Source organism: Chenopodium quinoa, unplaced genomic scaffold (genome assembly GCF_001683475.1).
Source record: "Chenopodium quinoa cultivar QQ74 unplaced genomic scaffold, ASM168347v1, whole genome shotgun sequence".
Lineage (NCBI taxonomy): Eukaryota > Viridiplantae > Streptophyta > Magnoliopsida > Caryophyllales > Amaranthaceae > Chenopodium > Chenopodium quinoa.
Genome location: NW_018744718.1, coordinates 2072481 through 2099063, shown reverse-complemented (window position 1 = coordinate 2099063; position 26583 = coordinate 2072481). Strand labels below are relative to the sequence as shown.

General features: G+C 34.7%; 3 protein-coding genes across 5 annotated transcripts; 2 read left to right on the top strand and 1 right to left on the bottom strand.

The window, feature by feature from the left end:
- The first annotated feature begins 1260 nt into the window (after nt 1–1260).
- On the top strand, nt 1261–9999 carry LOC110703329 (protein MLN51 homolog). 3 transcript variants are annotated; one of them, XM_021881117.1, is made up of 12 exons: nt 1262–2108; nt 4723–4825; nt 4996–5198; nt 5287–5903; nt 5988–6101; nt 6941–7052; nt 8091–8213; nt 8816–8874; nt 8958–9003; nt 9091–9306; nt 9501–9592; nt 9702–9999. In XM_021881117.1, exons 1-10 carry the CDS (start codon nt 1516–1518, stop codon nt 9116–9118), a joined length of 1998 nt encoding a protein of 665 aa, XP_021736809.1. In that variant the 5' UTR covers nt 1262–1515; the 3' UTR covers nt 9119–9306; nt 9501–9592; nt 9702–9999. The 3 variants fall into 3 exon arrangements, with proteins under 3 accessions (XP_021736810.1, XP_021736809.1, XP_021736808.1); XM_021881116.1 differs by having other exon boundaries at nt 5287–6101; XM_021881118.1 differs by lacking the exons at nt 6941–7052; nt 8091–8213; nt 8816–8874; ... (2 more) ...; nt 9501–9592; nt 9702–9999 and adding an exon at nt 6206–6927 and having other exon boundaries at nt 1261–2108; nt 5287–6101.
- Nucleotides 10000–11197: 1198 nt separating this feature from the next.
- LOC110703328 lies at nt 11198–17538 on the top strand. The gene is made up of 5 exons (XM_021881114.1): nt 11198–11740; nt 12265–13450; nt 14777–15594; nt 16388–16444; nt 17101–17538. The coding sequence occupies exons 2-5, from the start codon at nt 12436–12438 to the stop codon at nt 17344–17346; spliced, it is 2136 nt and encodes a 711-aa protein (XP_021736806.1). The 5' UTR covers nt 11198–11740; nt 12265–12435; the 3' UTR covers nt 17347–17538.
- Nucleotides 17539–20155: 2617 nt separating this feature from the next.
- LOC110703106 (F-box/kelch-repeat protein At1g80440-like) lies at nt 20156–21253 on the bottom strand. Its single transcript, XM_021880861.1, has one exon. It carries the CDS (start codon nt 21251–21253, stop codon nt 20156–20158), a length of 1098 nt encoding a protein of 365 aa, XP_021736553.1.
- Between the last annotated feature and the right edge of the window lie 5330 nt (nt 21254–26583).

The following is a 26583-nucleotide window of genomic DNA, read 5'->3' as shown; positions in this document are numbered from 1 at the left end:
GGCTGCCACAGCCACTGGACTGGCGCCTGGCAGGGCCGCCTCAGCCAGTAGAGTGGCGCCTGGCCAGGACGCCAGTGGTGGTCTGGGCGTCTGGGCTGGACGCCACTCTGGTGGTTCTGGCGTCTGGCTTGGACGTCCAGGCTACGGTATGGGCGTCCATCCTAGGCGCCGGAGCCACTCCGACGGTAAACCGTGAATTTTAACGGTGACTTACCTCGTTTTCCGTCGACGACGACGTACCTCCGGCGTCCCCCGCATCTCCGGCCTGCCCTCCGGTCTCCCCCGGCGAGCCAGTACGGCTCCACATTTTTTACACCGAGATTATTTCAATTTTAGAAAATGGGCATAATGGTCAAACCATATCATATTTGTGGGCTTTATATGGTAAATTGCGGGCGATGTTTAGCGTTTCACAAATTCAAACATCACATTAACTCATTATGGGACGTGTTTGGAATTATAAATAAAAAGAGGGTGTTATGGAGTTAGAATTTGAATCTAAACTTGCGTATGGTTGTTGTGTAGGAATGATTTTCTTTTTCCTTTTTATTTTAAGCTTAAATGTATAGACGTATCACGTATGATATAAACTACACCCACCTCTCCCTTTTGCATTCTTTATGAGTAAGGATCTGTTATCTCCAGTTTAATTTCAGTTCAGTTCTTAATTTTCTTCTCTCATAAATAATTCATTTCAGTTCAGTTCAATATGAACAGGCCCTAAGGTATGAGTTTAGAAATTGAATTTTCTTAATCAAACATTAGGTTGGGATTCTACTCATTTGGAACCATTGTTGTTAAAATCCCGATTTGAATCTTATGATCCTACGATCCAAAAAAGCATGATCGATCCAGATCTTTGGTAGGATCTTAAAGTTTTTAGGATCTTACGATCCTACTTCGGTATTAATTATGAGTAGTAGGATCTCAACACGATGCTACGATTTTATGATTACATTTCACTATAATATGAGACTATGTTATGATCCTATGATCCGAATTTACCGATCCGATCCTAACACCCCTTTCGATCCAAAGTAGGATTCCTAACAACTATATTCCGAACCCTTACCTCGTACCTAATATCATCCAAATACCCTTTAATCCTCAGGTATGATTTAACAATTTTGTGTACCGTACTCACTAAAAAGTTCAAAAGAAAAAGTTTACGAGAGTGATATGCATATACCGAGGATAATCGGAGTTGCCGAAAAAGCCCTTGTAGAATAGAAGAAATAAGATAAACCCGGTGGTATTCATCTCCCTCTCCTTTAAAAAAAAGGCTTTTAAAACCAATCAAAAACCTTCTCAAAACTTCCACCATTCTCTCTCCTGTTGTCACGCAGGAAGAAAACCCAAATTTCTTTTACCCGATTTATAAAGTCTTCTCAATTATTTGCTGACCAAATTTTCCTAATTAATCTTCCTAATTCATCACTAATTTTCTCTCTCCTACGAATGAAAATCTAGGGTTTCGATTTCGGGAGAAATTCATCATCGATTTAGGGTTTTAGAATGGAGAAGATGGCGGGAGAAGGAGATGAGGAGATTGAGTACGAGAGTGATCCAGAAGAGGCGAAGATGTCGTTGAAGATGCGAAGGAGAGAAGCGAGCGATGATGAGGAGGAAGAAGACGAGGAAGAGGAGGAGGAGGAGGAGGAGAGAGAAAGGGAGGTTGAGAGGCGGAGGAGAGAGGCGGCGTTTCCGAGGTCGGGGATCGTTGATTCCGAGGGTGAATCTGATGGGCAAGGTGCTGCGGCGGATTACGATGATGATGAGGAGGAGGAAGAGGAGGATGGAGAGGAGTATTATGATGAGCAGGAGTATGAAGTGGAGGGAGTTGTTGTGTTTGATGGGTATGATGGGGGAGAAGTTGATGGGCAGGGTGTGGGTGTGGGAGGTGAGGTTTCGGAGGCGGGGAAGGCGGTGGGGGAAGCCGGTGAGAGTGGGAAGACGGGCGAGGGCGGTGAGGGGGATGGGGAAGGTGAGGGTGAAGGTGGGCAAGGTGAAGGGGAGAAGAAGGAGAATGAGCCATTTGCTGTACCTACTACTGGGGCGTTTTATATGCATGATGATCGGTTTAAGGATAATGCTGGTGGTCGACACAGGTATTGCTTCGGAATTTTCGAATTTTGTATTGTGTATTGCTTGTATTTATTTCGTTTATTGAATTCAATTGTGTTTATTATTGTTATATAGATAATTTTATGTGGGAAATAGAGAGAGGACAATTGGAATAATCTTGTGTAATGGTAGTGTGAAGAATTTATGGATACTAAAGTTGAGGGTATTTAGTGTGGAATCTGAATGATTGATGTTGATACTTTGGATTAAAGAGATACTGAGATGGATAAGGCGGGATCACTAAGAAATAAATAAAGCTTGTAATAGTGATGTATAGAATTTGAGGGAATTGTATAGCATTTGGATGTTGAGTGAAGGGGATTGTAGCCCTTTTATTTGGCATGTATGACTGTGAATTGGATACTTCCTTTTGCCTTTATTCTGGCGAATAATACATGAGCGAATGCTCATTTGTTAAGTTTGGAGAACCTCCTTCTTGTAGTGTACCCAAAGCTATATTTACTGCTCATTGGCAATTTGGGGTTTGTTTCGCTCATCGAATCAGACAAAGGGGTTACAAATTAACCTTGGGTACACCTAGATTTGAATTTTTACTATGTGTGTATCTATCTCAAGGAAAAGCTCCATTCATCTTAGTTCATCATTTCAACTGGAAAAAAGTGTCACATATGTTACTCTTCCCTTGCCCGTGAATAAAAGAAATAGAAGGCAATCAAATAAGAATATGTTTTCAGTGTCTGCATCAGCTTATTGTTTACTCTTATTTCTTTCTTTTTTTTTTTTTAATTTTTTTTTACTTCTCATGAACTGGGTATTTTTACTGAGCTCTGTTGCTTTTGAGGAATATATACAGTTAAGGAGATGGAGTTTTTGTGTAGTATAACTTAAGAACATAATTGGTGTGGTATGAAGAACATTTTTGCAGGATTACTTTTAAGCATCCAGTAGGATACGTGTTCCCAAAGCAAGACTTTTAATTTTCTGTGTCAATTAACTTTCTGAGTATGTTATTAGGCAAGAACAAGACCAACATTACCCTTAAACCCTTTTCTTCTAAAAGTTGGGTAGGTTGCATGTTGCAAGAAATTGTTTAGTTAGATTTTTTTTATCAGACAATGTCATCTATGGTTTTCGCCATTTTGGAGAATGAGATGTAATTGTGTTAATTATTGTTTCGTCTTTTCTTCACTTTTCTTCATTTACTTTTTTAAGGTGTCTAAATATCCCTTTCGGCACATTATATTGCCGTGTGTAGAATGTTTTGCTGCCAGAACAGTGCCATACCCTTTTGTGACACTTCTTTGGTCACTTTGCTTGAGTTGAATCACATCATAAACTAGTGGAATGGAAGTTTTAACTTAGGGGGCCCATTCGACATCACTATAGTTTCAGGTCTTTTTTTTTTTGGAAAGTTATACGATATGTGTTATATAAAGAATAAAACATTACCTATATCTATTGAAATCATGATTATTTAGAAGACCAACTACTCCCTCTGTCCCATATACAGTTCTTGTTTTCCTATTTTGGAGATCCAAAATGTTGTTCCTATTTCTATTTTTGGATAGTATGTAAAGTCTATTATACTCTCACTTTTTTCAACTTTATTCATTGTACTTCCTAATTTACCCTTGAGTTTTGCACATGTTTAGTATTTTTTTCCACTTTCTCTCTCTAACTTTTGTCTTTTATTAATGTACTTTATCCACTTTCTCCTCTTATTTTTTAAATACCGTGAAAATAACACAAAAAAGAACTATATTATGGGACGGAGGGAGTACTAGAAATTGGAAACCACTTTTCCTGGTTTTCTGTTTTAAAAATAACAGAATACTAAAAAAAAAGAAACCATTATGAACAATCCCTTAGCTCTTTTGTTTCTAGTGCTAGTATCATGTATATATATTTCTCTGAGTAAGTGTTTGGCTGTTTGCTATATGTCGTCTTACCAGCTCTTTGATTCATTTAACAGAACTTGATGCTATCCTTGAAGATGCACTCTCATTTATCTCGTCTTTTAATTTCGTTTTTTGGTCGAATGTCAAAAGGGATGGGAACTTTGTTGCCCACCACCTTGCTAGATTAGTGCCTTTTGTTGTTGAACAAGTTTGGGTTAATCATTGTCCTTGTGAGATTACCCCGTATGTATTGTTGGACTCTTTGTCCCTTGATTAATATAGCTCTTCTCTAGCGTTTTCTCAAAAAAAAAAAAAAGAAATGCTCATTAGTGCAATTGTAATGAAAGCTTGATATATAACTGGGAAAGAGGCCTGATTTTTCCTCTTGGTGATGTCCTTTTACTTTCTTGAGGGAGGTGGAAAGGATACCATGACTTTTGAATTATGGACAAAAAGTTTTTATACAATGTAATTTGTTAAAATTTTGCTCAGTTTTCTTAGGGAAGAGAAGATTATTATGCCTTGTTTATATTTGCTTAGGATTTCTCTCAGTTCTGTCCATTTTTCTGTGCTGACTTTGATACCAGTTATGTGAGGCCTTGTATCCCATACTCAACAAATTTAGAGGTCTTACAGTTGTCTTTCCCTTAATTCTTTATTGTCGTTGGCTTTGCATTGCTGATTAGTGCTATTATCTCTGTTTTAAAATTAATTTATTCTACTTTGCTGCTCTTATTAGGCGAACCTTTGGTGGTAGAAAGTTGTGGGAATCCAAAGATGAGAGGAAATGGGGGCATGATAAATTTGAGGAAATGAACACGTCAGACAGGCATTTTGATGAGGTAAATGTTCTTTTTTGCTATTTTCTTGTGCTTTCTTTTCCCTTCATTTGCAAAATCGTACTGGCTCGTGCACAACATCATTATTTATGTAGCTCAATGGAAGTCTATGGATTTTGATGAATTTGCTTCTATCATTTTATTTGTCATTGATTATATTTGATTATTATCAGGGAAGAAGGTCCTCTAGAGGATCTTCTCGAGGCCGTGGGAAAGCTAGAGGTCCAGATCGTGGGTTTGCTCGTGGGAGTAGAATGAGAGGATATGATGGTAACAACAATCAAAGTGCTCCTCCGAGGGATGTGAGAGGAAGAGGACCTAGAAGATATCAACCCTCAATGAAGAATAGGGGTGAATTCCAACCAAATAATAAACAGTGAGGACTCTGAAATTTCTACTCCATGGTTGTGCATTTTTTTTCCTTTCTTTCTATTTTTTTTTTAAAAATATTTATTACTTCTCAGATTGGCCAAGTCGCTGGACAAAAAATCGCATGCTGGTTCTGGCAGAGCAGCTGCTTCAACAGCTAGCCTTGATATGGAGCATGAATCAGTTCCAGCTAAGAAAGTCGCATCCAATTTAAACTCTGCTTCCCCTCCTTTTTATCCGTCAGCCACATCCAACAAAGATGTTGCATTGCCTCAAAAAAAAGAAGCTCAAGCTGGAAATAATAGCAGGAATATTCGCCCTTCTGCTGTAGACAATAATTTTTCTGTGCCACATTCAACTTCAATGTGGCGAGGGAAGAATGTAATTGATTCTATGGGTGTGGACAAGTTACACATTGATGATCCAGTTCCTCCAGCCAAGTCATTGAATAATGTGCATATGCAATCTTCTGCTTCTCCATCAGTTGGTGCTGCTCAGATGACTCCGTCTAGAGCACAGGGAAGGGGATTAGTGCCATCTGGATCATTTCAACCTCAAACCAATAACCAATTTAAGAAAGTTTCACAACCAGCACCTCAAGTTTCCCAGCGGACTCCTGTGCAAAGCCGAGGTCAGACTTCTCAGCAGACTTCAGGTCAGCAATATGTCCAACGCCCTCCTGGTGGCTCTCATAGCTCTCCTCCAAAAGCAGGTTTGTCGAAAAATACGTTTGAGCCTGGAAACTTTGATTCCGCATTAGAATCTGGTAAATCTAAGATTGTTGTGGCTGGAAAAGGAAAAGGAAATGCCCAGGGAACTGGTAGGGGTGCGCTTGTGTATGGTGGTGGTGGACCAGGTGGTAACATGGGTTCTGGTGATCCAAACCTTCCAGCTTTCTTCCCAGCTAACTGTAAGTTTTCTTTTCTTGCTGGATATATATTTTTTGTTTGCCTGTTTGACCTGAAAATTGATTACTTTGAATTCAGTTGACTAACTTTGGTTAACTGAATTTAGGGTCCTGCTTTGGTGAAGCGGAGTTAGTGCACCAAAGTAGAAGTCACCTGGTGGTTTTTTTCTTTTTTCTTTTTTTTTTTTAAACGTTATTCTAATTGATTCATCACATATCATTAAACTAAAATGTTTTTGTTCCAGATTAAGCCTGTTGGTTTTATGGGCTGCTTGACCCAGTTTAATCCTGAGAATTCTTCTATGATGTGGTTAATCACTAGCACTTTGGCTAATTTATGTTATATATCTAATTGATTTATCTCGGAATCCATATAAATAATGAATTGTCAATTAAACAACAGTTTTATGTACAAGTCAGTTTTGGTCGAAAGTTTAATTATTTAGATAGTAAGGAAGTGCGTATCATTGAATATTCATTTCTAACCTTTTCAAAAATTATATCTGGTATGTAGTATACTTTCTCCCTTTTTATTTTCTTCTCAGTTGCATCACTTTGCGAATTGCCGACTCCTTGGGCAATTTTTGGAGATGAGAAAGAGAGAGAGAATAACAAAATGGACCCATGTGATATGAGAGAGATAGAGTGTTTATTAACTGAAAAGTGATGCAACTAATTTGAAACTTCCTTTTTAGGAAATTGATGTAACTAAAATAAACGGAGGGAGTGTGAATTCTTTCCCTCTTATATCACAAGGCTTACTGCAGAATGTATTTGTTTTCCTTTTTACCTCCTTGTTTGTGAGATATATATTATATCATTACTTGTTGGGCTTTATGCAGTTATGCAATTTGGGGGCCAGCATCCTGGTGGTATTGGAGTTCCTGCTGTTGGAATGGCATTTCCTGGATATGTTGCTCAGCCAAATGGTCTTGGAAATTCTGAAATGACATGGTATGTACTCTTGTTTGTTGTTGTTTCTTTCAAGAAATAGGCAATGCCAATGTGCTATTCTGTATTCCTTGACATTTTTAAAATAACAATGCTATCTTAGAATTTGTGCATTAGCTTATATAAAAGACTGTTATTAAAGTGATTAAACAATGGAGAGTAAGCCATAAAGATTTTAGGATTGAACCGGTGCATTTTGGCTGTAGAATGCTTTAATTAACATGTTTTACGGAGTATATGTTTTTTGATCAACCATATTCAGTGTTTGCTAATGTGTATAATTCTGAACCACGATTTTGGCTGTAGAATGCTTTATTTATCATGTTTTACGGTGTATATGTTTTATGATCAACTATACTCAGTGTGTGCTAATGTGTGTAATTCTGTACCACAATTTTATTTTAGTTACTCCAGTCAAGTCATCTGATTGAGCAATGTGTCTGTGTGTGTAGTGATTCAATTCTTCTACCTTTTGTTCTATATGTTGCAGTTAAAAATCTTTGGAATTCATCTTTGGATTTTCACTTTGTGGTGTTTAATTTGTTGTTAAAGTTCTGTCTTTGATTCATGGCTATTCAGTTTTGATGGGTCTCTTCTATCTGTTGGATTTCAGTTGTGTCTACCTGTTATCATGTGCAGAATCGAAGATTTGTGGAGTTGCGTCATTGACTAATTGTTTTGATTGTATTCCTTTATTGATTGATTTACTTTTGGCCCAATCCACTTTCATGTGTAAAGAGATACATAATAACAGATACATGAGCCTTTTTTTGATTTGAAGTATTACAGGTCCATGAGAAGTTAAAAATTTTTTATTTCCCTGGAAGCCTAATAATGTGTTTACTTGATAGATGATTAAAATTACCTTTAACTCTGAATGTCTTTGTGCTCTTGTTGCTCCACCATTGATTCTCTGCATGTTGAGCTCTATATGTTTGAGTATCAGTTTTTTTCAATATCCTTGTTGCGTGAAGTCAGATTCACCTTGTAATTCATTATATGACTTTATACTTAACAGTGTTGCATTTTGGATGTGTTCAGGTTACCTGTTCTAGCAAGTGCAGCAGGTGCTCTGGGAGCCTCATATTGTAACCCTTATATGGCTGTTGATGGTTCTTACAATCCTCGACCAACAGGGCAACCATCTGCCTTGCCTGCTCCTAGGTCCATACTATTCTCTATACTTTGTTGCGTATTAATAAAACTGTTATAGTGTACCTTCTTTAGCTCTTGAATATAGCATGTATAGATATCATTTAAGATGTCTGCACTTTGATATAGTTGAACCTATTCAAATATGCAGTCAGAACAAGATGTTCAATTTTTTAAACCACTTCTTTGTTGTATATCGTTGCGAACAAATTCTTTATGTGCTTCTAAGACCGTAGGTAGATAAGGCTTGTAATCTTTTTTATATGTGCTCCTTTCTGATAATATTGATGCCTTATCGTTGCCTTGTGTGGTGTTATTATTATTTTTCTCTGTTGTGCCAACTGAGCTAAAGAAACAGATTATGGTTTGTACTAAAATGTGTATTAAGTCATGATTTGTGAAATTTGTGTCAAAGGATGTTAGGTCAGAGGAGTGTATTTTGCCATTTGTATCTCTTCTGTATGCTATGATGTTAAGCCTATGCTTCTTTCAGTTCATTGCCTGTTATATTTGCGTTTGTTGGCCATCTCAACTCTAAAGCTCAAATAATGTGTTGGCAATATGTTGCCCTTTGGCCTTTGTCTCAGAGCTTTACGATCTTCTTTCTTTTGCAGCAAAGAGAATAATAATCTCAGCAAACCTAGCAGTGAATTAAAACTTCCACAAAAATCTGGTAACTATACAAATATTATAGCTTTTAAATGGTACTTTCTGTCACTGTAATCTTTTTATTGATCTGATTCTGTTTGTTTGCAGATGTGGCTAATGATGAGTTTAGTCAGAGACAAAATAAGCCTCGCAGGTAAATAGGACTTAGAGATGTCCTTATGTAAACGTTGCTTTTGTCCTCTTTTCTTACTGATTTGTTGTTCCCTTTTTCATTTTACAGATACTCAGAGATGAATTTTAGTCAGTGAAGTACATATTGAAGTTTCTGCCTGTTCAAATAAGATTTTGGAAGTTGTTCCCTTGAAATTGAAAATAGGTTGTCGTGGTTGGCTTAAGAACTCCGGTTTATTCTCATCATAAGACTATTTCTGACTCCCATTTGGGTTCTTGCGCCCTTGCGCTAGACCACATTGGGCTTTCTGTGTCTCAGAGATAGGTAAGGAATTTTCCCAATGATTTTCGTGAAATTCTTGAAAGTTCCATTTGTGCACATTAGTTTTACTTTCAAGCAGCGGCATTGGAAATGTAATTGATTGTAACAATTGTCTAGGATTAACAGTTATATTTTAAAACTTTCAGCTGTGGTTATTGGTTTTTATGAGGTTATCTTTGTCTTTGAATGGCTTGCAGTTAATATGGTATGCGTCTGCTCAAGCTGTTCTCAGTTTAGGAAGATTGTTGCCGTCAGATGGGTTGGTTTGTAGCTTTCTGTTTGATATGCGGTATGGATCATGGACCAAATTAATCTTTTCATTGATTCATTGATTGGGTTTGTTGCCTTGGCTGATAGCAATATAAGTGTGTTGGTGTTCCGTGCTTCTATGGTTTTAGGTTTTCTGGTGGCTTGGTTTTCATGAAGCTCGTTCAGTACACATGGCTTTTTTGAGGAAGTGTTTGCAGAAGATGTTCGAAAAGCCAGACTTAATGTGCTATATACATATCTAGCTATTTTTTTTTTCTTTTTCTTGTTGATGTCGTGAATTGGCTTTTTAGCTTGTGCTGTTTACCTTTCTATTCTATTCTATTCCTGTTTATGAGTTAATGTTGGCCGCCTTGTCTATTATTTCTATGTTATTTTTCGTTTGTGGGTTAAACCTGCTTTTTATCAATATATTTTTTTTCCTTTCTAGGACTGCTTTGATAATTGAATGTTTTCATCACTAGATTTTTGCTTTGATGATTGAACATTTGCTACGTAGTTTTAGATTAAGCTTTTGTTTTGGAAGGGATTAACGATGTATTTGTTGGCCTGTTGGGTGATGATAATTGATGCTATGGGAATGAACTCTACTTATTCTCTTTTTTAATGGCTAGTTTGGTTTCTCACCAAGCAAAGGTCATATATATGTTTGTATATTGCATAGTACCCTTACGACATACTTCAGGTTTTCCGGGTTACTATTATTGCATATGAAGTACGGAGTATTATCATCCTTCCCATCCCTATCGTAAAAACATTGTTACCCTCCTCAATTCCCTGTTTGTAACAAGAGATTCCATTTTTTTGTTTCCGGTTGAATAACCATTATTGCTCATTTATGCTTCATTGTTAGTATGCTTGCTATCATTATGCTTTCATGGCCTTAACCATGCAGATTGGGAAAATACCAAGTACACCATAAATGTTTTAGTCACATGGATTAAATTAACCATGAAGTTCAACTCACCAACAAAGTGTTAGTAACTCACTTAGTAGGGCTCTTACCTCGGATTTTAGAGGTTAGGGTTTTGAAACCGTATTCTCCCCTCTACTCCCAAGCACGCAAATACTCGACTAAAAGAACCTTGATGGTTAAAGATTTGGTCAAAGGTTTTCTTACCATTAAAAAAATAAAAAATAAATAAATAAATAAAAAAAAAAAGAAGAAGTTATACTCTATCTAAGGTTAAAGTGCGGTTAAGGACAATAATTTGTAATTTTTTTTTTCAAGGTTAAGGTTCACCAACTTGTACTTGAAAATACAAGGAACTTGTAATTTTGTGCAGTAAACTTCATCTTGAAGGTATATTTGAATGCGTGATGCTGAATTTTTTTTTAAATGTTCAATTCAATTTATATATTGCAAATTGTCAGATTTGATGATCAAGTTGTATAATTGTCATTGTTTTAGGGAGAAAAAATGTAATGACAACCTTAAACAATGACAATAATACAAGTATAATTTGTAATGGTATATCTTTAGTATGATAGGTTTGCACTATGTAATTTCACTATGCATTATTTTTATGTGATGTTCAATTTGCGTGTAAATATAATAAAGAACAATCGATATAATAAGAGTCAGCAATCCTCACATTATGATTGACATCCGTGAAAGAAGTTAAAAAGTTAGTGATATTCACATTGTGATACAAGGAATTAAAAGTTAGCGATACTCACATTGCGATTGACCATTATAATCTAAGAAACTACTTCTTGTTATACTTTCAATCCTCTTTAGCAGTAAATGCTACACATACAATGGTTGTATGTGTATCAGCTCTCCTCTTTAGCTTCCTAATAAATCTCCACTTAATCACAAACCACCTAAAAGTTGATAAAACTTTAAAAACACAGTTTTGAATTTCTGGTCTTAAAAAAACAATGAAAAACGTGTTAATGTCAAACTCCCCAAAAAAAAAAAAAAAAAAAAAAAAAAAATCAGAAACTTTCTCTCTCTTCCGACAGTGGGATCTCCCACTCGTGACTCGTCAATCGTCATTTGACTCAATTCTTCCTTCTTCTCTCCTCAATTTCTTCTTCACTGTAAAAAAAATACAGCTGAAAATTGAGCTGGTTTTGCTGCTGTAATTACATCTTACTCAGTTCTTTGAATCTTTGTACATTCGTAAAAAATTCCCAGAAAGGAAAGCTATTGGCACACTCAATGGTATTGTTTTCGTCGCTTTCTTTTTTGTTATAAAAATGGAGGAAATTATACTATTTCTGGGTTTTTTTTCTGTTGAAGGAAATTATTCGTTGCTCTGCTTTTGTGGGTTTTCTTTCCTTTTATATGCTGCTTATTCTATTCCTTTTTTTTTTTTTTTAACTTGAATTCTCCCGTTATTTATGATATACTTCGCATTATATTTTGTTTGTGTAAATTACCCATAATTTTTTTTTTTTGAATGAGTGGAATCAATGTTGGATTTTGTCGGTTTTGCTAGATTGTATTGCATTGTGTAAATTGTCTTGTTTCTTGAAGTTGCATTGCTGTGAATTGCTTTTTGTAATGTTATTTAAGCAGCTTTTTTGGATTGATATGTTTTGGGGTGTTAATTATCTATACAAACAGCAGATTTTGATGTTTTGAGTAGGAAGATGTGGTGATCAACTGTCTTGGGAAAATGTGCATGAACTAAATTCTTGAATTCAGTAGATTAATTTTTGTAACCTTGAAATTGTAATTTGCAGAATCTGAGATTAAGAAGCTGTAATAGGATGTGTTTGTAAAGCATTTTGGATCTTGACCCATTTCGAGGGGCTTTTTTGTTTTTGATTCTATGGGTTGTGCTACTTGATACAATTTCCTCATTTTGTGAGATAATGGTGTATTATTAGGATAGTTTGAGTAGGGAGTTGTAAATGAAGGACAATCATAACGACGAGGATTTGCTGGGAAATGTGATTAGGCCATCGGCATTGAGGACCTTAAAGCCTACATTGTCTGGCCGATCGACCCCTAGGTCTTCTCCCACGTTTCGGAGGCTTCCTTCTACTCGAACACCTAGGCGAGATGGTAGATCTGGTGGGGGTAGGTTTCAGTGGTTTAAGAATAGTCGGGTGGTGTACTGGTTACTTTTGATTACTCTGTGGACTTATGGTGGATTCTACATCCAGTCTAGGTGGGCTCATGGGGATAATGAAGGTACTCAAGTTGGGTTTGGGAGTAATTCCAGAAATGAGTATGTTAACTCAGGGCAGAATCAGCATCGTGAATTGAAATCAGATGATGGTATTTTTAATGTGAAGAATCGGTCTAGTCGTAGTCTTGTAGGAAATGGGATCAGATTAAATAGTAGCATAGATTTATCTTTGACTGAAGAAGCAGATGTTATTTTACCTCCTAGAATCCGACCTCCCCGGACTGTTCCTTCTAAAAAGAGGAGTAAGAAAGGAAGGCGTGGCTCACAAAGTAAAACACGTGGTAGACGAAAATTTGGGGAAGAACATAGAACAAGAGATGCGGAGGATGTGCTGGAAGAGCAGATTCCAATGAGTAATTCTACCTATCGGTTGCTGGTTGGTCCGTTTGCCTCTACCGAGGATAGAATTCTGGAATGGAGTCCTGAGAAACGAACAGGAACATGTGATAGGAATGAACTCTTTGCACGTCTAGTCTGGTCTAGAAACTTTGTCTTGATATTTCATGAACTGTCAATGACTGGAGCTCCCCTTTCCATGCTGGAGCTAGCAACAGAGCTCCTAAGTTGTGGGGCAACAGTTCATGCTGTAGTCCTAAGCAGACGAGGTGGTTTAATGTCAGAGCTTACAAAGAGAAGGATCAAGATAATTGATGACAAGGCAGAACACAGCTTCAAAGCTGCCATGAAAGCTGATCTTGTCATTGCTGGATCAGCAGTCTGTGCACAGTGGATAGGTATGACATCACTTTTAAAAATTATGTTACTCCTTAACAATTTACACTTCAAATGTTATATTCTCAGCTTGCTCTAGATGCTTTAACAAGGACTAAAGCTTTCCTTTTGTCGGTTTATTGTTTAAGTGAAGAAATAGCATCATGTATTTAAATTGAGAAATCTATATAGATTTAGTTCCCAAACTCAGCTATCTAGTAGAATAGCCTCTAATGTTTTAACACAGTTGAAAGGAAGAGGGTATCAACTTATCCATATCATCCTGGATCCTTGGAGGTTTGATAGTGCTATGAGCTACTTCCTCTGTTTGTTTTTAGTTGATACGTTTTGACTTTGGCATTCTTCACACATTCTCCTTTGGCCATGTTTTGTGATTTATACATAATTATACATATAGTCATTTGGGCTCTTCATAGATTAGTCTATTTATAATTTCAAAATATGAACTTTTTATAATTTTTTCTTAACGATAACTAAAGATATTAATCATTGAATTTGTGCAATGGCAAGTGTAAATAAAGAAATGTGCCAACTAAAAACAAACGGAAGAAGTATTAAAATATAATTTGACCACAAGTATTATCTCCATCTAGAAATTATTGTTAGATAATTTTGGATCAATTTTTAATGGATACTGCATACTAGTATACTACTATGGAGGCAAACTAATACCTTATTGGACATATAATGAGGTGCTTTCTTATCATACAAGTATCTAATTGTTCTGATTAATTTGTAATATCATGTCTTTAAATAAAATATCTGCAATTGATAGTCTGTACTCGTAATTTCTTGCACTTTTCAGATCATATGCCAATAATTTTAGGAAGATGGAAGGTTTAAAGACTTCCTATTAGTTAGTTCATGGACACATTGGTGCTGTTTAAGTGTATAAATCTTTGACTCTGTGTAGTTCTTAACTTCTTATACTGCTATAAGGGTGTCTCACTTGTAGCATTACTTTTCTAAGTTCTATGAGCCACATTCTCCCATCTTTTATTGATACTTCATACCTCAACTCCTCAAGCATTGCTCACCATTTGAATGATGTATTGATGTCTGTTGGGCATATATATTTCGACATTTACTTAAAGAGGAAAGAAAATGTCTTTACATGGGTGTTTTGTCAATCCCATTGAATTTCCTATTTCTGTTGTTTAAGTGTCTGTTGTGCATTTTAATTTTGACAGCTACTTAATGAGGAAGATGAACTTAACGTGGGTGTTAAGTCAACTCCTATGACTTTTCTATTTGGTCTTTTTTTTATAGATTATTGTTTTTAGAATACACAAAGCAATCTGTATGATGCTCTGTTGTTTCCTCTGCAGAGCAGTATCTTGCTTATTTCAATGCCGGCTCAAATCAAATTGCTTGGTGGATCATGGAGAATCGCCGTGAGTACTTTGACCGGTCAAAAGTATTGCTCAATCGAGTTAAAATGCTTGTATTCCTTTCCGAATTACAGTCTAAGCAGTGGCTTGACTGGTGTAAAGAGGGCAACATTACATTGACTACCCAAACAGCATTGATTCCCCTTTCTGTCAATGATGAATTGGCCTTCGTAGCTGGCATCCCCTGCTCACTTAATACTCCTTTGACAAACCCAGAGAGAATGTTACAGAAGCGTCAGATGCTACGACAAGCTGTAAGGAAGGAGATGGGATTGGAAGATCATGATATGCTAGTCATTTCTCTAGGCAGCATAAATTACCCCAAGGGTCAACTCCTTCTTGTTGAATCAGCATATTTGGTTATTGAAGAACAGCCTTCTCAAAGTGAAGTCAGATCAATGACTTCACCAGAGACGGAGAAAAAAACATCCAAATTGGCTAAGAAGTTTCATTTAAGAGGTATCACGTTGAAGCCGAACAGCACTAATGGAACTTCCCAAATCAGCATATCTGACAGCTTGTCTGGCACAGATCCCACAAGATCTGAAATCACTCTGAAAACTGTTACTGAACAGAAACTCAAAATTCTAATCGGTTCAGTTGGATCCAAGAGCAACAAGGTGGTTTATGTGAAAGAAATTCTTGAATTGTCATCAAAACATTCAAATTTGTCAAAGTCCATCCTATGGACTCCAACAACAACTCGTGTTGCCTCACTATATTCTGCAGCAGATGTTTATGTCACCAATTCCCAGGTAATGATTTATGTTTATGTTAAAATTCAGGTACTTGATTTTGTATCTTCACTGCACCTGCACTATAATTTGGCTCACATGTCTGATTTGATATATATGAAATAATAGTATTTATCATCAATGTGACACCTTATAATCTTATATCAAGAATCTCTGAAGCTATTCTAGTATTCTGATACATCTACTATGGTTTCTACTCTAAAGATTCTTCTTATTCTCTGATATGTACAAGTAATATTCTGAGCAGTGAGCTGTAGTTAATGAAGAGGGTTTTGTTTGGCAGAGTTAAACTACAATGAGTCAATTGAGGCCTGATGCGTAAGTTTAAGTGACCTCAATCTCTTAATTGTTACTACCTCCGTTTCTTTTTAGTTGACACGTATTCCTTTTTAGGAAGTTTTTTTTGGTTGACACGTTTCCTTTTAGGGTAACTTTTTTACCTTGCATTTACAAGATACCCCACTTGATTTTTTATTCTCTCTCACTCTCTCTCCTCTGCTTAATATATGTGTCTAAATCAAACGCGTCAACTAAATAGAAACGGAGGAAGTATGTGTGAATGAGCAGTTTGCATCTGTTTAAGTGGCGTCAATTTGCTCATTTAAATACGTGTTGCGATGCTGAGGGAAAACTCATAGATTGTTATGCGTAGAGTCGTCAATCTTGCTTACAAGAATATAATTTTTTTTTTCAAGGACAACACAAGTTATTAGATCTGAAGATGGATTTTTGTCTTTCTGAGATAAACTGTTCCTGGAGTATACTTATGTGACTGATCTTTATATTGCACTAGGGGCTTGGAGAGACATTTGGAAGAGTGACAATCGAGGCAATGGCATTTGGTCTGCCGGTAAGTCTTGACTTAGCTTGCATCTTCTTGTATATGAACTACATATCCTTTACTTCTCTTTTCCTCCTTTTCAAGGATGATTGTATCCTTCTTTAATGCAGTGTCATCCTGTTTTCCAGTGATACTCTCTAGTCTGCTGGATTCACCCTTACCCCAAAAGTACAGTGATTATTTCTTTTTGTAATAAGGCTTAATCTGGAGAAAATGTTTTAAGAAGTGTACTGTCATGAGCTTATATGATGAGACTGTCTTGTGAAAGTTACAACGGCCCTTTCAGTAGTCTTATGAGCGACATGAATGAAGTAAATTTATAAATGTCTAAAGTATCATGCCAATATTCATGTTAATGCCAGTCCAATTATTTTTGTGTGTGTGTGTGCTTTATAATTTCACTACTATCATTGCCACTTTAAAGGACCTATTGAGTGGTATTGTACATATTTGAAGAAGCATGTGTTTGCCAATGGAGTTGCATTATGTTAACATTTAGTTGGAACATAAAATTTAAAATAGGGATAAATTTATTACCATTAGTTTTTTACTTCCATTATACTATATGTTACCACCTATCAAATGAACCGTAAGGTATGCCCCTTATTCTTAATTGATTTACATGGAATGGAGTATGATTAATTATACTTAAATTTATGGGACAGGTACTTGGAACAGATGCTGGTGGTACGAAAGAAATAGTTGAGCAAAATATTACAGGCCTGCTCCATCCCGTGGGACGTCCAGGGACTAAAGTACTAGCTGAAAATCTCAGGTATTTGTTGAAAAATCCATCAGTTAGGCAGCAAATGGGATTAAAAGGTAGGGAAAAGGTAGAGAGAATGTACTTGAAGCGGCATATGTACAAGTTATTCTTCGAGGTCTTGTTCAAGTGCATGCGAATCAAATAGAATTTTGATATTGAATGATTTTACCCATTTATTTTTTGATCTGGTAACAGAGTTTTTACTGCTAGACTGCTAGTATCAGAAAGCATCATGCTACTAAATTGAAGAGTATGGTAACATTTCTTAGTCAGGGAAGAAAACTAGTCTTGTATTCTTCAAAAGATCTTCCTGATATAATGCATTAGATGATTTTAATCTTCTTGCTATCCACCACAACTTAATTGTTTGCTGGTTTCTTCGCCATGTCTAGGCATTTAGTACTCTTCCACTAAACGTGGCGTTTAGTACTGTATATGTACACCTATATCCCTAAGAGGCTAGGCAATGTAGGCATGCCAATGAACTCTGCTAGCTTCTCCAAGAACTTATTCCTGTTATAATTGACCATCATCTAATATACATGCACGCTCCAATAATTAAAGCTACCTTTATTTCTAACTTCATGTATGTCAGTCAGTGAAATAATTCCAAATTTTGTTATTTTGAAGGGTTCTATTCAAATCTAACTAACTAACTCAATGGATAATCTATTTTTTTGTTTTTGTTGGTGAATCGAAATAAATGTGGAGAAGCTATTTCAAGACCACCATAGCATAAAACTATCTGTATCAATCAAGACCAATTACTCGACAACACATGGAATTCATAACCAATGGGGTCTTAAATTATTTCTCCGTATTAACTATGCTTCTAATCTGTCAACTGTATACTACCCTGGTGTATGTTAGGAATGTAGCGCTAGATATTAATGTTTTATGTAAAATGCTCTAAATACTTTTGTTGTTGTCATGTTCCTAGAAGGATAGTTTCCGAGTCACATCACATGGAGGTCCTGGACACCGTCACCAGGGGCTTACAACCTACTTCGTAAAAAAAAAAACTACCAGTTTATGTCCTATTATTTTGAGCTTCTTAATAGAGCAGAACAGCTCAAAAGAACATGACCTAACGTGTTTATCTTCATGGGTTAGCTCTGGATAAGATCAACGTAGTATTTCCCAAAAACGCATGTGATGTAGGGGGCAACTTGTTGGATGTGAATCATGTATTCCTGTGAATTAAAACCTGTGTTCGTTCATGTCATGATAACTGTTGGACCAAACTTTATTAAAGGCAAATATCCAACTTTGATACTGTCAATTTACACTCTATCCTAGTTTTCAAAAAAAAAAAAATTTACACTCTATACTACATTATTAATTCAGATTAATTATGCATGGCACGCCGTACACTGTTTTAACAAATAAATTTAACAAATAAATTACATGCAATTTGGGACAAATTGTTTGGTTGCTTATTGGGTGCGTTGGATTCATTTGATATTCACTTATATGAATTTAATTTTATTTATCTAAATTGACTTTGTATTAGTTGTTACTTATTAGAGCTTCTGAGCTTTATTTCAATTGTAAAATTATATTGGATAATCTTTATTAACTCTAAGTTATACGAAATTATTTTACCTGGACTTATTTTAATTTCAACTTATTATTTCGAAAAGAAATAAAAAAATAAAGTGAATAAAACAAGACCTTATTTTGTCCAAATCTAATTTACTTTTTCATAAATCTTTAACGAATCTAGCATAAACCCATGTCTTGGAGAGTCTGATTAAGGTTCTCCGACTTCTCTCACACCAATTAGTAATGGATAGGGTAGCTCACATTAGAAACTAGTTTCAACTTATATGTGAGTCATTTTCATACTGTAACACTTTTTCTTTGTTTGAATCAATTCTATTATACGGGCCCTTTAACGTTCATCATCCCATGTCCGCACTAAGGAGTAAGGAATAGTATGTGAGGTGTAATTTGCACCCGTCTAAAAGATGGAGACGCTCAAAATAGTTATTTTGAGAGTGGATTTTGAAACAGAAGACAATTCTGATAATGCACTTACTAGTCTAGCATGAGACAGGGCAAAATATGGCTTATTTGTAGAAATTTTAACCTAACAATTCTTTACTTGACTAGTTCCACAAGGCAAGTGCCACTTTTTTTTTTTTTTTTTTTTTTGGTGAGGACTAGTCAAGTGTGAGTGTGTGACTAATCTTTTGGTAGACTTTTAGCTCAATAAATTGTCCTTTTTGTTTGATTCTAGAATAAATTTCTCCCTTTCAATTTTAATCATATTCACCCCTGATTACACTCCAATTTGATTTGTCATAATAGATATTCTAAAATTATCAAATTATTGAAATTATCAAATAATCAAATGATGAAAGATGTGGATTAGTTTTGGTTTAAATATATTAAGATTTTTTTTATTTTTTTTTTTATTTTTAAGTGTAACAAATATGTGAAACGGGTGTATAATCACCGGTGAAATTATAAGCCCTAAAATATGTTTAACAAGTAAGAGTATAACTGTGTTATGGAGTACAGACACTAGTAGACTACAGAGTAGTTCACTAGTAGTGTTTTAGGGATTTACCACCACTAAGAAATGCAATCTAGGTAAGATTCTCCACAAGTTTTATATTCTATACAAACCTAAATTCATTGAACAATGAGTATATCATTCCAGTTTTGCTTGTAATGCAAATACCTTAAAATAATATAATGTGTCAATTTTATGAGCCTTATCAAAAATATAAATAAAAATCTTTAGCCCAAGAAACGACATTATATAACAAAAACTAATTTTTTTTTTTTTCATTTTATAGTCAAAACTTCATAATTATATCATGTAGATCAGTATGATATATTATCACTCGAAATATACACAAGCTTTTCCGGTGATTTAGCTACATATTTACATACACTAACCCTACTTAAACTTGTAACAAAAACAAGTAGCATATACTATAACCTTAAAGTTCTAAAACAAAACCACATTGAACATGCCTTGAAAACTTTGTAGGCATTTCAAGCTTAGTCCATTTATAGTTCTTCAAATCCAACATATAACCACTATGCGCTTCACCAAATTTTGGAGACCCAATCACTACCAGCTTATCGCCACAAGAACCCAACCATTGGGAGCTTCGCACGTCAGCAGGAACCTCCGCGACTACCTGCCACTTGTCGCCTTGGTAGACTGCCACATCACTACTTCGCCTTCCTATGCACGAGTACATACGCCCGTCAGGACCGGCCACGCACAACCCGGGGCTCGAACCTTCTTCTAGAAACTCCTCGATCACCGGGCCCCACTGCCAAGTGGACCAATCGAACACCTCGGCCGACCTCTGGAAACACCCTTGCATATCCGTTGGGTAACCACTGATGACATGGAACTTGCCACGGTGGAAAACAACTTTACACTCATCACGTGGTCGGCACATGTCGGGTAGTGAGACCCACTTATCCTCTTCCACGTAATATAACATCGCGGAACTCAAGGCGTTTTTGTCTTCGTCATGTCCCCCAGCAACCAAAACCGTCCGATCATCGTCAGATGCGGCGCATCCAAAAAAGGACCGCCTTACACCTGACATATCCGCACCCTTCCGCCACCCGCCATACAAAAAACTGTACATAAACACATCATTCGAGGCCTTCCACGTCACAGGGTCCCACCCTCCCACGACAACAAGATCTGAACCAGACCCAATTAACCCGCAAAACATGGGCAATCCCTCATGATGCCCAGGAATTGGGGGTAAATGGGCCCACACCCCAGCTTTTGGTTCTGCAACCGAAAGCTGGTACGTGGGCCTAGATGGATGCTCCTTCACAGCAGGGTCCGATTCAGAATTTTGAATCGGACCCTCATACTGAGCTTGAGCTAACACAATAATCGGCCGGACTACTCCGGCCGCTTTTCGATGCCGGATAAACTCCGGCACACTAATTTCATACTTCCAGTTTCTACAAACAGATGTTGCTGTTGGAAGTTCATAAAAGGGTACTCGAATCAAACACTCTCTACCCAAATCATCGATCAAACCCGGAATAATCGAATCCATATTTTTCAAAACTCAAAGAAATTGAGGTTTAAATTTAAATTGCTATTACTCTCTGAAAAAGTGGCTATTTATAAGACTGTAAGATAATGTTTTAGAATGAAGATCAGAAATATATACTATGATTTTTTTTTTTTGTGGGAATTTGTATTTATAGAAGAAAAAAAAGATTCTAGAGAAAAGATGATAAGAACAGGGGAAGAGGCTAAGGTTTCTAGAAGAAAAAAAAAAGATGATGAAAAAAGGCGGTGTAAACAAATTAATTTATACTCTATCTAAGAATTATGTGTGTGACCATAGGATAAAAATAATTAAATTATGGGTAGTTTTGTCAGATTTTGATGGGTTTTAAATTACGGCTTACAGTGATATTTTTATTAAAAATAAATAAATGGGCCAATAATTGAAGTTTGTTAAAGATAAATAATTTTCAGCCATCGATTTGAATAAATAAATGATTTTTGGTTGATAAATTTCATTTCCCTTTTAGGCCCATATATGTCACTGTCACACTAACAAATTTCTGTTCTATTTGAATAAGTTTCTAGGGGTATTTCTTTTTCTTTTAGCTTTTTTTTGTTTTTTTTTTTTGAAGAAATCTTTTAACTTAATTTAGATAAATATAAGTTTTGAAATAAAATTAAGGTTACACAAGACATACAAAAAAATTAATAAAAACTAAGAGAAGGAACTAATTTTTTTAATTAAAAATAAATAAATTTTAAGTTTACAAAATATTATACAAATACTTCATATTACGTATAAACTATTTACAGAAGCTAGACTTTTTTTTTTTTTTTTTGAAACATACAGAAGCTAGACTTTATTTAACTCTTACCTTATACAATTAAAAAAAATGTTCATATTAAATATAATAAATACTAGGGGTTTTCAAAAAAAAATAAACACTAGGTAAAATTCATTTCATTTTAATTACAACTAAAATAAGTCAACTTCTTTATCAAGTGACTAATTACAACACCTTTTTGTTGTCATTAATGTCACGCAATATTATATTTCAAATAATTAGACAAAATTGTTTTTTTTTCAAGTAATTAAGTTTAGATAGACTATATATGGAGTACAATTTTTGTAAAAAATAGTTTCATACTTTTGTATAAATAACTTCAATTAGAACACACATATCCATGCTTTTTTTTTTTCTTTTCTTTTCCTAGTAGGACACTAGTTGATATGTTGAGATAAGGATATATTGACAATGACGGATCTTGGTCAAAAATATTAAAGGGACCGGTATTTGAATTTCTAATCTCTCACACAAACGTCAAAATTAACCACTATATGCAACATAAGTAATCATGGTTATTGTAGTTTAACACTAATTAATTTAAACAATTTACAAGAGGGTTGACCTGATTAGCCCAGTGAAAGGTCCCCTTCGGATATTGATGAGCTTAATTGGGAAGATTGCAAAATTAGTGTTTGACTGTTTGCATTGCGTTATGTAATTAAAGTTTTCTAGTGGATTTAAGTGAAGATGATCTATCCACGTAGAAACAACAAATTAAAGATGCAACTTGCTTACTTGCTTCATTTCATTTGGGAATAAAATAGGAATCCATGTTTTCAATTGTATTGAGGAAACAATTGGTTTGGCAGTTACATGATAAAGATGGAGGAATTCCCAGCAAGAGAGTTTCTTAGAGCATCTTCAATGGTTTAATTGTAAGGACTTGCTTGCAATATAAATAAAATTTCTAGCTACATGCTTACCATTGGAGAACAAAAAATTGAGCACCATGCTAGCAATTGTAGCCCAAACAAGCTACATGCTTGATTGAAAAAGAGACAAATAAACTCCACTTATATTATAATATGTGATAATTATTTATTTATTTATTAAAAATTTATTTTTTACAAACTAAAAAGTGTTGTAGCTTACCATTGGAACACTTTGTTGCTAAAAAGTGTTGTAGCTTAAAAATTAATATAGAAAAGCAAGCTACAAAACATTGTAGCTTGCCATTGGAGATGCTCTTAGTTAGTCATGATTTAATTAAAATATTAGTTTAATGAACGCTAAAATATGTGCAATCGAAGTAATTCAACTTATAAGTTCAAATAAGATTGAGCATTGGTTTTTATTACTTGTAATACCTAGGAGGGAAATCAATATATTTAGGAAAATTTATCTTGAAGGGACTTATATGTTCACTATTTTGTGTAGAAGGACCTTATATGTTGAAAGTTGCCTAAAAGGACTTTATAAGTATGTTTTGTTGTTTGGAAGGACCTTAACATCTGAATTCGGCATTTGACTTTGATTCTCGGTCATTGACCCCCACGTGCATGTCACATGGCATTAAAAAAATACCCTTTCCCTTTTTTTCCCCTTAACATTGGAATCCGGCGTTTGACTTTGCTAGTGTTTTGAAGGCTAGGGTTGGAGGGAAAAGGGGAAAAAAAAAGGGAGAGGGTAATTTTTTTAATGTCACGTGACATGCATGTGGGAGGTCAATACCGAAGAATCAAAGTTAAACGCCGGATTCCGATGTCAAGGTCCTTATAAACAACAAAACATATTTATAAGGTCCTTTTAGACAACTTTCAACATAAAAGGTCCTTCAAAACAAAATAGTGAATATATTAGTCCCTTTCAGACAAATTTTCCATCTATTTTTATATACATGATTTTTTACAAGGTATTCTTGTGGTTTTACCCAAAAACTCGATTGCTAAATACATTCTTGACCTACTTAACACACCATTCCGAAAAAACCAAAAATACCTCGATCTCTCCCTTATTCTGTTGTTGCTAGTTGCTACCCTCTCTTTCATCCTAAAACCTCAAAATCTTTAATCGTCACTGCTTCATTTAAGAATCATCCAATATATATCCCAATTCAATTTAATTTGCATCTATTTTAAATCATTTCATTCTCTATTTCATTTTGGATTTTCGTTCTTATAGTCAACCAATCAAACAACAAAGGTTAATTCCTCTAAATTTTGTTAACTATTTATTTATTTTGAATGAACAATAGTTGAAGATTTACAATTATGTAGTACACCATAAATTTGCAATTTGTGTATTTTCGTTTTGTTTTTCCAGAATTTTCGATCTTTTGGTTGAATATTGAAGGCTGTATTTTTCTTATAAGATAGTGAAGCATGGAAAAAATTATTGAGGGTTGAGAAATCAAAAGTGTATAATCTCTTTTGGGATTAGTTTTCGTTAAATTGATAAAATTGAATTGAGATGATATTTGGTTACAAAGAATTGAAATATTTTGGATAACTACGGAGTACAAATTCTTAAATGAACCTGATTCACACTAATTTATTGTGCATCACCAACATTTGAGACAATATAATTGTTTTATTGATAAAAAAAAAGGTTACTATATTAAAATAAAGGTTATTATGTTGAAATAAAAATTAGTGTGACATTATAAAAGCTATAAAAAGTTATTTTTTTAATGAAATTTTTAATATAATGGTCAATATGAATAATAATAATAATCGCTATGTTCAAATTAGGTCACTATTCAACATAATGTCGTACTTTAAATTCATAATAAAATTAAAGGTCACACAAGTTTTAAAAAGGTTACTATGTTAAAAATAAGGTTACTATATTAAAATTAGGGGTTATTATGTTGAACATAATGCCAGTTACGTGTATATAAACCTTTATTGTGGACCAAGTCCACACAAATATGCACGAAATAGATACACGAATTAATGATGGGAGTAAAATAAATGTAAGATACATACTTCTTAGCTAATGTAGTGTTTTGATCTGAATTTCTTAATCTTGAAATTATATTACTCGACCTTATCTAAACTTATTAGTCACATATTCATTTAATTTGGCCTTCTAATGCTTAAATAAACCTTATATGTAATCATTATACATGAATTTACATCGGAATCGAACTTATATTAGACCCGAGCTGATTTTATCTAATAATTGCTATAAGCGAAAATAGGGTGAAAAAAACAAAGCTTTGAACACAACTTATAAGTTCCCGGTTCATATGATTTGAATAAGTTCCCGATTCATATGATTTTGAACTTATTAATTCTAAACTTATCTTATTAGAACTTATTTGTCCATATTTATTTTATCTGAACTCATCACTTTAATTAAGGGCATGTTAGCATTTATTGAAATGAACTGAACTAAACTGATTGGAGCTGAACTGAACTAAACTGCATATTTTATGAGAGAGGGAAATTAGGAACTGAAATGAACTTAACTTAACTGAAGTGAACTGAATTATTGATTGGAGCTAAACTGAATGATTGGAGCTGAATTGAACCGAAATGAAGTGAAATTAAGTAAATGTGAAGTGGATACAACGTGAATATATATATATATATATATATATATATATATATATATATATATATATATATATATATATATATATATAATACAAGATCTCTTATACAATACCTTTAAAATTGCGGTTGTATGCAATATTATTTCCATTTTTTAATTAATGTATCATTTTAACTTTTATGCGGTTTATTTATGCACTCGTTAGCGTTAAAGGACCCGAGTGATGAGCTAGTCATTTAGAGGCTATACAAATGATAGAACTACACCCTTGGACACGTGGTACTAGTCAACATTTAGAATGCAGTTAATAGGTTGAAATTAATTAAGAGAGATGCATTATATTGGACACATATGAACTCATGAATTATAAGAGGATCAATAATTCAGTGTATTTATTTATGATTAGCACATAAAATTTGTGTACGTGGATATGGTCCTAAAGATAAGGCTTCATCACATGGCTAAGATTCTTGGATCTTTCTTCTTACTGAGCCATGTCGTTTTCAACTAACTGTTGTTTTTTCCACTATCTTTATCTGTTAATGGCTTTGACTCTCTAAGTACTATCTTTAATGTGAACTTTTGTACTAATACATAACAATAAATGTTACTCGTATACAATACTCGTGTCGATACTCGGATTAGTTCCTTATAGGAGTTGGGAATTTTCTTATCCCTCTTTACCATTATTCTTAAAAGGTTTAGTCCTAATTTAGGACAGGTTGAGATATTAGAGGTTCGATAATAATAGTAATAATAATATTAATAAAATTATAATAATAATAATAACAATAATAATAATAATAATAGATAAAGATATAAATTGTTAAAGGCAAATAGTTAAACTAATCACTTAGGCCTATTCTGATTTACTGAACCGAACTGAATTGAAGCTAAGTGAACTGAAATGAACTGAACTGGTTGGAGTTGAACTGAACTGAAATTAAGGTAAAGAGAACATGCCCTTAATATGTACAGAGTAACAAAAAAAGCTTTAGAGCTATGGTTAATTGTTACTTCCATT